At 26.9% G+C, this 12,601-nt stretch overlaps 1 protein-coding gene across 1 annotated transcript in view; it reads left to right on the forward strand.

The window, feature by feature from the left end:
• Positions 1–12,601, forward strand: part of LOC136969363 (acylamino-acid-releasing enzyme-like) — a 105,740-nt gene that overhangs the window by 73,165 nt on the left and 19,974 nt on the right. Inside the window, exons 14-17 of the mRNA XM_067263495.1 lie at positions 3,799–3,934; positions 5,974–6,054; positions 11,109–11,189; positions 11,268–11,356. Of these exons, the coding sequence (XP_067119596.1) occupies positions 3,799–3,934; positions 5,974–6,054; positions 11,109–11,189; positions 11,268–11,356 (387 nt within the window). The remainder of the gene's footprint in view (positions 1–3,798; positions 3,935–5,973; positions 6,055–11,108; positions 11,190–11,267; positions 11,357–12,601) is intronic.

The following is a 12,601-nucleotide window of genomic DNA, read 5'->3' on the forward strand; positions in this document are numbered from 1 at the left end:
TTCTTAATGCCAAAAAGGCAGAAAGAGTGAAAAACTAAAAGAAAAAAAAATAGTCAAAAAGACTTACTTAGTTTGTTTTGAATCTTCTGAGCTACATATGAGGGAAAGTCAGTAAATAGTTATATGATAGTAAAATATTGGGATTATAATAGTTAATTGTAATGGGTTATGACATTAAAACTTTCATAACTTACAAAGCTAACTTGTTAAGTAAATACTCATGACTTTATTCTGACCCACCTAAAATGCATTTGGGCTTAAAATATAATGATATAGCCCTCATCAGTAAGCACTTATTGGTCAGATACAAACCTATTATAAGACATTTAACCATGATACAATTTACAACTCGTCTAAAAAAAAGTGTATACTATAACATTAAAACACCATAAATAAATGGTTAGCTGTTGACAGTTGCACTTCCATTATAACTAATGACATAACAATATTTTATATTTACAATTACAATTTTATGACATACAAACTTATTCAAAAAGGAGTAAATAAAATACTATAAAGTTTGCAGTGTATTTTTATTGTGCTGTACATATAATTTGCTATCCAAATATTACATATATCTTCACCATTCCCCAAACAGACATTTGCTCTGCTATTCATGTGTAGCATCCTATATACCCATATTTTTGTTTAATCCTTTATATATTCTTAGGTGCACAAAGAATTTCATATATTTTTGAGTAAATAATGTTGCTAAACTGTTTGTTTATAAATCACCACCCTTATTCAAATTCAATCCACACTTAAATATTGTACATGGTAATTACTTTTTTCCTATGCAGTTGGTGGTGAACCATATTAGCTTTACGAAAGTTTCAGTATGTGATAACCCCTTATAAATAACTATTACATGATAGTAAAAGATTTGACTTGATGTAATAAGGGATTAGAAGCTTAATTATTGATAAATAAGTGTAATGTAATAACTGCTGTTACAATTGGGATGTAAGAAAATGTGCTAATCTGCAAATTAAAATGGTTACCTCTGTATGTACTAGGCAACTGACATTTTGGCAACGCAGCCAATTTGTATCTGGCAGCATGATTCTGAAATGACCATGCCACTTTTAAATTGCACCATTGAGGAACAGCACAGTGTTCATTTTTTGAATGCTGAGGCAGTGAAATCATCTGAAATTTACTGCTGAATGAAAGCTCAGTATAGTGAGAATTGTTTTAATCAAGTAGCTGTGCATCAGTGGATGCAAAGATTCAAGAATGGGAGGAAGAATGTAAACAATGACATTTGTTCTGGACATTAACCATTGTGGCAATTGATTAGAAAATCAGTGACTGCAGAAGAATCATAGTTGTCAATATTGCTGAAGAGTTTAACATGAGTCACAGATTGGCCTACAAAATTATGTGTAATGAGTTCTGATATCATACAGTTTGCATCAGATGGATTTAGATGACTTCTTCTATAGAACATCTGGAATCTGATATGTCAGATCTACATGGTGGATGTTTTAATGTTCATCACATATCAAATTCTAGATGTTCTATGGCAGAAGTCATCTGAATCCATCTGATGCAAATTGTGTGGTATATTTCAGGTTTTTACTTGTTTAAACTCTGAAAAAAATATCTGAAAGAAACTATATAATCAAAATTTTCAGGTAATGAAGAGTAGTAGTAGTAGTAGTAGTAGTAGTAGTCAAATGATTGCCATAATTAATAAGGCTATTTTTTTGCTACAATTAATAATTAGAAATTAAGTAATTTGATACTAGAGGTAGATGTTAGGTGCCATCTCTTATCAAAATTAATAATTATAATAATTTAATATTTATTAAATAATTTAGAACAGTCTAAAAGAAAAGAATTAGCCCAGAGTGGAAGTCAAACTCGCAACCTCTGCTTACCATGCAGTGCACTGCCCTGTTATGCCACTCAGACTGCCGAGTGATTCTTCACTTTCAGACACATTTAGATCTTGATATAACTATTCACAGTTGGCACTGTGAGTAACTGTGAATGACTCTCATGCCCATGCCTATGTACTTCTCCACTATGGCCCTCAGCCAGCTATAACTTTATCTGGCATGGTATAATTATGGTGATCATTTGGTTTAATATTAATACATCAGGTTTTGGGATGTATATATATATATAAAAAATTACTGATACAGTGGTAGTCTCTGTGCATTTACAAGGGAAATTACATAGAAAAATAATGTTGTTTTATTCTTTTGTGTTATTTTGTGACAGTGTTATGAAAATTACAAATATTGATTTTTCCTCATGTAATAAGTCATTACAATGAAAAGGAATTACATCATTGCTACGAAGATCAAGACATTTTTGTGACCATAGAAACTAACTTTTCAGATTTCTATTTGAATTCAGTTTTTCAAATGATTATTTCATTGAACTATGATCCTTCAGTGAACACATTTGAAACCATATAATTATGAACACTAGAGCCTCAATATGTGTCAGCAGTATTTGAAATTAAAACATTTGATGTCTCAAATAATAACTTTTAAATTTACTTTTTAATTTACCTGTATGATACAATAATAATAATTTTTTTTTATAAAATTAAGTTTTATAAATATTATATGAACTAATTTTAAAGATTGAGTTAAATTTAACTTTTTTCATGGAAAATAATACTTTTTAAGAAAATACTTATAAGTAGGCTTACCATAATAGTTTTTTCTCAAACCGGGACAATTTTGAAAAAATACTTGCAACAGAAAATTAAGCCTACTAGGATAAGTACCTATGATTGAAAACGCTAAGTAAAGTATTTGTTAACAAAATCAACGAGTCAAAAGCAATTTTTAATAACTGAACTAAACATATCTTATTATTAAGAAGTTATTAATATTTATCACTATTGTGAACTTTTTTAAAAATTCTTTGTCACTTAAATCGGTACATTTAAATTACAACAATACATTTGAGGAAGTTCCTATTGCTTGCCTTATGTTTTGCACATTTCAAGTGATTTTTAATGTTTGAATGCCCACCATGAGTTATTGAAAATTCTGAAAAGCACAGTTCAATCACAGACTTTTTTTTAATCATCAGTAAACACATGGTTTCTTTCTGGCATTTTAGAGATTAAATGAATTTAATATACAGTACAAAATAATCGCAAATGCCGACCAGCAATTTGAACTCAACTAAGATATGACATGTGTAGCAATGATGTGGCTAGTGTAAGTTTGAATGTTGCCAACTCTAATTGAAATAAAATATCTAAAAAAATGAAATAAAAAATATCTGGATTTCATAGACTACATTCTATTATAAATTCTGTGAAAAAATATCTGAATGACAAAATAAAACATTTAAATTCATTACACTATATTTTATAAATTTTGTGAAAAAACATCTAGACAGCATTAAAGGTAATTAGATCTACATATGAAACATTTAGATTGGCAACAGTGAGTGTAACAGAGGAATTGACAAATGGCTTTTTTCACAAGGCTGCACTATTTTTACTTCTTGTATGTTTGACACTTTTAAAATTTTACCAAATAACTGGGACAAAATGACAAACTGGCTGGGACGCTGGGACAATATCGTCAAAACAGGACGTCTGGTAAACCTACTTATAAGTGATATGTAAGATAAAAATTTGAAATTTTGAATTTTTGTAGCATTCTTCTTATAAATTTTTCAATAATTTTGTTTATGATATTTATATATGTAATCTCTTTTATTTTAAAATTATTTTAGCTTTTGAAGCCTAAAACATTAAATTATACTAAACATTATACTAAAAAAGTTAAGTATTTTTTTAATATAAATATTTTTATTTAGAGATTTGGTGAATTAAGTATCAATGAAGAGAATATTTCCATATCTTGGCATGTTGTTGATACTGTAGATATTAACGTTTCTGACATACATTGGTCTGTGATAACTCTGAATCCTCCAGTTGAAAATAAAGATTATCGTGAGTTTCTTCATAAATTTTAATTTTAAATAATAATAATTTAAAATGAAGATTTTTTTTAATGAAATATTTATAAAAGTTTAAAATTAGTTTTCTTAAAATTTAGATTATATAGAATAGCAAAATGATGATTTATACAGACTTGCAAATTTCTTAAAAATGCTTCAGCTAAATTATTGATATTTTTTGCCATTTATCTGAAACATAAAAAATGATTTTTTATGATTTAATTAAACATCTGAACAAAAATTTTACATAGAGTACATGAACATTTTATGACCTAGCATATTGAAACTAAAAATTCTAATGATGAGAATGAATACTGAAGTAAAATACCTGAAAAACTATGATATTAGTTATTACTACACCAAGACTAAATAGTCATTTATGTTAAGTGATTGTTCTCATGTTTCAATTATAAAAAGCATTGAGATGTCTTATGCATATTATGCATATGGAAAATATGGATTATAATATTTTGTAAAATGATACAATACATATCTGTTCTGTGATCTGATATTACATATTCAGATACTACATATTAGTATTATGATAATTATATAGATTAAGAGATAAGAGAATACTTTAAAAATATCAGTAAAAAATGAAAATTATTCTATGCTTTCGTCCAATGAAAAGAGAAATTATTCCTTCTTCACTTCAAATTGGACAGAAAACCAAACTTTCATTCCATTCACTACAGTATTAGCATAAGAACATATTATATTTTGATTCATAGGAAGATTATTGATAGACTTGATTCATAAGTAAAATATGTCCATACAAAGTTTTAGTTTGGCATGAATCATCCAATGACTTGATACAAACTCAAGTGCAAGAAAATATTTATTTTAATATAATATTTTTCTATTGTACTGTATTAATTTCATTTTTCATTTTTGACAGAGAAATGCTATTGAGAAATAATTTCCACTAAATCCTTATCTATGGATTTATAGTTAATATTCCCAACTAGACAAACTTTTTACTACATTCAATCCATTCAAATGAGCAAATTATATGTATGCATTATCATCTTGCATCTTTATGCAATATGAATGTTGCCGAGTTTCTGATTCTTACGAATTAAATAAAAAACAGAGAATAAAATTTTATTTCCTTTTTTTTTCTTTGTAAACTGTAGCAAATCAATAAAAACTTCTTGCATTGATAAGCAGTAATGGTTCAATAAAATCAGATTATCTGTTAATTATAACATATATAATAAGGCTTAATAATAGTTTGACATAAAGGTAAAATTATAGAATATTACATAAAAGTTTTTCATTTGTTTGTCTTTGGTATTTTTTCACTGATTTAAGAAATTTTTCTTGAATTAATTAATGATCATCTATACATTGAAGTAAAAACTACAAAAATGTAAAATTATTAAAATAATAATTTTTGAAAAAATTGGTCATAAAAAAAAATTACATTTTCTAATCCATGAAATTCTTTGAAAAGTAAAACTAAATGAACAATTATTTATTGTAACATCGTCACGATACTGGGCTGCAATTTTTAATCATATTTTTAATTTATTTCATTTAAAATATGTGCTTTCCACCTCAAATTAGTAGTGGCTTGCCCCTGTACATCAATCTTTTCCTGTAACAATAGACTTTTTCGTGCCGGTTATCTATCTAACACTTTTTAATGGAAAATTTTTGAATTTAAATAGCATGGCTTCTGGTTTGCATCAAAATTTTTATATAGTTAATCAGGGCCTCCTGCCCCTAAGGTTTCCATATCTGGTCTCAGATTTTACCTATCTAACTTCATTCTTGAGATTAAGGAAAGACAGACAAATGGACAACAGTGGTCTACAATTTTTTTAATTGCAGCCCAATCAACTTAAATAGATTATAAATAGACAAAATATATTTATTATAATGAGAATTATGCAAAATTTAATTTATTTTTAAAAAGTTTTATATTAATTATGTTAAAACAATATTTTTACTATATTTAAATTGCTCTTTATTATATTTTATAATAAAAATGTATTTTATGTATGGTTTCTTTTTTTTTATATCAAGCTTCTTTGGATTATGAAGCTATATTTATCAAGCCAATTGTAGAATCCAGTAAACCTTTTCCATTAATTGTTTGGATTCATGGTAAATGTTTCTATAATATTTTATTAATAATTATTTAATATATTAAAACATTCATATGATGATGATTTACTTGCAAAAATTTTGCTTTTAAGGTTTTTATGTTTTATCAAAATTATCATTAGTATATCTTTAAGTATATTTGTATATCATTTATATTTTGATATAATTTCAAAAATTAAAATATTTTTAGAAATACATTTAAGGAAATTTAGAATTCATAAACAAAAATTTTAAGCTTAAAATATTTTATTTTTTAAAAACTTTTGTGAAGAAACATTGTTTATGTTGGTGTTTATAAAGATGTGTTGATACTAGAAAGGTGTTTTTAAAAAATATGAAGGCTACTCTTAAAGTTTCCAGATATGTGAAAACCACTGAATGCAGAAAAAAAATTGGAAATAGAAAAAAAGCAAGATATTATTTTTGACTTCTAATATGAGAATGATCCTGAACTTAAAACATTCATGTAATAATGGCAAAGAAATGCATTAATTAAATTGGTCCATTTAAAAAAAATTTTTTTTAAACAGAGAAAGAGAAATGTTTTATATCAGTTCGATTGAAAGACTTTTAAGAAATGTATTTTAAAATATCATATCTAAAACATTACAATATACAGACTTTTTCTTCTTTAAGCATAATTTCTAATATTGTTAGTCATTTTTTTTCTTGTCATAGAAAGGTTCTGGAAAGAAATTTAACCAATCTTCATATCCAAAATGAATTTTAGCCAGTATTTTATTTTACTTTTTGTCTTCTTCAGCCTAAAAACATGCAAATTTTTTTTTACTAACTAACAATATAATAATTATAGACTTTCTCAAATGGGATCCCAGGATCCTGGTTGTTTTTTTAACCCGGGAAATTCTTCTTGTCCCGGAAAATCCCCAAATTTCTTAAAAGTTCACTTTTTTCTTATTTTGTGTTAAGGTTGAGGAAATTTTGCAAATAGAAAGTATAATTAACTCATAAACTATCAGAATACATTTGTATTTATTAATTTTAAACTTACTTATTAGATTTTTTTTAATTTTTCTTCGTTATGGCATGTCACAGATTGTCAATAATCAATATGTAGCCTATTTGTGACAGGACTCTGAAAATTCTTTACTTGTCAGAATGGAATAATTGGACTTATGCTGTCTTAATTTTTAACCATGCCCAATAGCTTCAATAATTGCATTATGCTAGGCTGAGCAAATTGGGCAAGGATACAAAAGAGTACGAAGCAATCAAGTATGACATTTTTCTTCATAAATCTGATTATTAAAGACAAACGAGCTGCCAAATTATCAGGATATAAGCTCAATGCTACTATTAAAGCAGCCAAGGTAGACAAATCAAGAATACTAGAACGCAAAAGAAGTACTACAATCTCGAAAATGAACTAGAAATCTTCAGGATACAGGTGAAAAACACATAATATCTGTCTTCTTTTAAATGCATTAAACACTATTCCACTTGCATCAATTGAATCAGAAAGGGCATTCTCGGTAGCAGAACTTTTCATTACTAAAATAAGAACCAGATTGAGTGATCGGAGTATTGACCATCTTTGCTTTTTAAAATCTTATTATAAAAATTTACAATAATATTTTGTATTATGTTTTATTTAAAAAACAAAAATTACCTTTTAACTTAGAAGTTTGATCTAAGTTCATTTTATTCTTTAAATTTTCAACTCAATTCAAAGGAATTTTTGTTGTGAGCATTTTCCAACAAACTTTAATAATTTTTTCTGTTTGTGAAAATTTCTACCTAATTCAAAGGTAATTTTTAATATATATCTTACGCAGCATTATTAATATGATTTTGGAGGTTGTAGAACATATTAAATTACTTTAAAAAATGAAAAATAATTATATTATTTAATTTCAAGATATTTTGTAGATCTTAAAAATAATTAATTCTATCCCGGGATTTCCCGGTAGCCTGGAAAACAGTTCACTTTTATCCCAGAATCCCTGGACAAGCAAAAGACCCGGAAATGAGAAATCCTAAATAATTACAACAGAGAATAATATTAAAAACATTTTTAACATACTAAAAAAATTCAATTACCATTCTTTAACATTTATTTACTATAAATCAATATACTGTACTGATACACTATACATACATTTGTTTAAATTCTTACATTAATCTGTGTAAATTCTATACATACATTTGTTTAAATTCTTACATTTTGGGAATTCACTTATGTACAAATTGTTCTAAAATTTATCACAGTAACGTTTTCGTCAAAAATTACAGTAGTCGTATATTTAATTTAAAAAATCTTTAACATACATACTTTTGTTAAACTTTCAGCTTTTTGCAGAATGTCTGATAGTTTTATATAAAGATTGGAATTCAGAACGAAAGTTGATTCCTAATTTAAATCAATATTAATATGAAATCTGCAAATATCAGAGAAAAAAAATTTAATGCAAATTTTTTTGAACAATTGTAAACATCCACCGATAAAAAACTATTGAATAATTTTGGATTGGAGGTCACCCCGATTGTCAGCAATCTGATGGGAAAGTTGACACATAGGTGTCAGAAAATGCGTTGTCATCGTCAACATGGATGATCACGTGACTCCTTTTCCATGACAATCAAATAAAAGCTCAAGCTCTGGAAGCTCAGGGCGATCCAAAGAATACTTGTCAATGTGATACATTCGTCTCCCAGCTCAGTGAAAGAAGAAGACTCTGGTAGAAGACAGATCACGGCTTTGAACTTCCATACAGCTCGCCATATCGTCATATTGCCATACTGGTTAGGACTACGATTCCTACGAATGGATCAACGCATAGTGTTCATTTCCCCATAGAGGTATTTTTTAGCGAATTGTGAACTTTCTCTCCGGTGACAGGAATAGGCTTAGCCTAGAGCGGCCCGTTATATATATTTTTAGTATCTTAATCACAGTTAACCAAGTTAGTTTTGTAGACCTTTTGTATATCAACTTTAGACATTAATAAATGCTTAGTTATTTTATTTAACCTGTCTCCTGTCACTCCCAGCCACCTGTGACTTGCTCACCTCCCTCACCGTGTGGTAAAAAGCCATCAGAAACGACAACGTGGGTGGTCTTTGCAGATTGTTGCCGAGTAAGTGGTCAGTAGGGATTAACTCCTGGCCCACGGTTTCTCACATTAATTTAAAAAGAATGATTATATTGTGAGAATCTATGGGTTGATGATTTAAATTGTTAAATTAAACAATAAATTTTTGTTATAATTTTGATAGAAAATTTATCTCATCTTAAAATTAAGTGAAATTGAAAACGGAACTTTTTGTGTTAATGGAGGAAAACAACTCAGTTCCTCCAAAAGCGATAGTTAGTGTAGAATTTTTCACACACTATTCACAAGATTGTCTGACTTTCATCATGTGTCAGAAGCATGGAGGGCTTATTTCAAATAATCCAATTGGATAGAATTTTCATAAAAAAGATGATAGGTCACATTCAAACATGCTCCTGTGAAAGATCTTGCCTGTGCTCTTGTCCCCTCTCTCTAGTTCTCTAATCTTACTCGTTCTCCCACCAAGATGAGATAAGACAAGAATTCAAACTTGTGCCTCAATTGAAGAATTTCAGCATTCCATGTCAAATATATATGTATTACAGATAATATGAATTTATGTAAACTCTTTCATAGAAAGGAACTAGATAATGGATTGTCATTCATCTTATCTCCTTTTAGAATTATTTATGTTTCAAAGTTTATTTCTTTGATATAATATTTTTTATAATTAGCATTTAATCTATTTGTAATAATATTATTCATCTTTTCATAATACACATATCTCTTAATTATATTATATTTGATTTGTTTATGCCTAACGCCATTGTTGGCCATGTTATCAATGATTTAACTTAAATCCTCCTAAAAATTCCAGCTAATTTTTAATATAGTTTTTCTGCTCGGAAAAGTTAAATCATGGGTTAGGACATGGTTAAATTTATTCTAACTAGTCTCAAGATTTTTAGAGAAAGATTTCTCTGATCTTTCTTTCTACATATCCATCCTCAATGTGGAATGTTGTTATTTTGGAGTTCCTTGTTCTCACAATATTACAATAATAATAATTTAAAATTTCATTGTTATATTACAAAAACAAATTATATTTTTGTTAATTTTTTAAATGGAGTATTAAAATTTGTAAATTGTTTATATTAAAGTATTTATGCATTAAATATATAAATTATATATGAGAAAATTTAAATTTCGAAGTTGAAACTAAAATTTTCTTCATTTTATTTAAAATTTAAAGAACATGTAAAAGTAATATTTGAAAATTTATGTTTTAATGTAAAAGTATTATTTAGTGTCTGATTGTAATAAATAATGTTATATTTTTTATAAAACCATGTCCTTTTCCATATTTCTGAATTATTAAACACTAGTTTTATAGTGTATTTCAACTCAGCTAAATAAAGGTAATTGATGAAAAACTTGCCAGGTATCTTTGAAATACACTATAAAACTAGTGTTTAATAATTCAGAAATAATGTTATTTTTAATGTTTATGCTGTTTATAACAGCAGAACATTAGATGAAATGCATTTATTAATGTGTTTATTATGGAATGTATTTTAGTATAATTTTTTGTGTGTACAGGCACGATGAAGTGACGTTTATTTTTTCAACACTAGGCTAGTTGAATCTTTATTTAGTTAAACGTGTTTTTCTACATCGACGTTTCGGGCTTCAGCCCCTCATCAGCTAACTTGCTTTTGCATGGGTACTATACACACTGTGTGTGTATAGTACCCATGCAAAAGCAAGTTAGCTGATGAGGGGCTGAAGCCCGAAACGTCGATGTAGAAAAACACGTTTAACTAAATAAAGATTCAACTAGCCTAGTGTTGAAAAAATAAACGTCACTTCATCGTGCCTGTACACACTAATTAAACACAACACGGTTTCGACAAAATCATCAAATAATTTTTTGTATTATAAAATGAAATATAATTAATTTAAAATTATTGTTAAATGAATTAAAAAATTATGAATATACATTGCTTATAAATTCAAAAATTACTTACACTTTATGTTTAGGAGGACCACATTCTGCATTTACAGTTGGATTTCATTTATATAGTCTACTTTTCTCAAGATGTGGCTTTTATGTCTTACAAAGTAATTTTATATTATTTTTTTATTTCATGTTTGAATAAAAATAAAAGGAAAATATAAATTTGTATTTATTATTTTCAGTTAATTATAGAGGCTCAGTAGGTTATGGAGAAAATAGTATTTATTCTTTACTAGGAAATATTGGATCTCAAGATGTCCAAGATGTTCAGGTATTTAAGATGTATTTTAATTTATTTCTTATAATATATTAACATGTTACAAGGATTTTATTTTATTCAAAATATATTTCTGTTAATCTAGATATATCTTTTATGCTTAATTAAAATCAAATATTTTAATTTAACTTATAATAAAAGATTGTTCTTTATTAATTCATGGTGAGAAAATCTATTTTTATTAAAATCATATTTGTTACTATTAATATGTGCTTACACACTATTTTGTGATCCACAGAGCACTGAATTATTGGAGAACTTATTTACATCAGTAAAAATAACAAGACAAAAATACTTTTAAACTGTCTGGTTCATTGTCAGGAATGTCCAATCACTAAATATCACATAAAAAAATAGTTTGGAACTCCAAATTTGAAAACCTTTCAAGCTTCTATCAAATTTCAATCTTACTAACTTTTTCTTTAGAAATAATGACATCACTACACTCAATGAGTATATAATAAAACACCAAACGATCACCTAAATATCAGGCTACAATATGGCTACTTAAATGATTGGTACAAAGTAATTTGTCACTAGAGGTAGAAGTTAGGCACCATCTCTTAAGTAAATTAATAATTATAATTAATTTCTCTTTAGAGATATATTTTGGTTATGCCATTCTATCTATTACAACACAAATCCAGAAGTTTGTACTGGCTGGCAAGCTTCATGTTTCTGCCTGTAAGCTTGGAATTTACAAAATATTGGAACATTTTTAAAATTTAAGATTTTGGAGGTTCAAACATATGATGTTTAGTAATTGGGATTCCCTGAAGATGATCCAGAAAACTCAAAAGTACTTGAATCCTATTTTTACTGATGTGAGTTCTTCAGTAAAGTAGTGTTTTGTGTATTGTAATGCTTGGAGATAGAAGTTATGAAATATATTAAAATTAAAACCTATGAGAAAATAATAATAATACATTTTTAAAAAGAAGAAGAATAATAAACAAAAGTAATTATTGTTTTTATATTAAAAAAATTTATGGAAATTGCACATATTAGATGAATGCTAATGTTAACAAAATAATATATACATAATCTTGGTATTATTTTGATATATACATTCAAATTAAATAGTCAAATCTTGGTTCCATTCAATGCTTGTATTTATATATGCCTTTATACAAGTCAGGAAAGTTAGAAAATATTGCTTTTAAAATTAAAAATTATTTCAAAATAGTTTTTTTTCCTTTAAATTATAAAATCAAATTCTATTAATATTTCTTGAATACT

Source organism: Centruroides vittatus, unplaced genomic scaffold (assembly GCF_030686945.1).
Source record: "Centruroides vittatus isolate TY-2023 unplaced genomic scaffold, ASM3068694v2 contig_1777, whole genome shotgun sequence".
Taxonomy (NCBI): Eukaryota; Metazoa; Arthropoda; class Arachnida; order Scorpiones; family Buthidae; genus Centruroides; species Centruroides vittatus.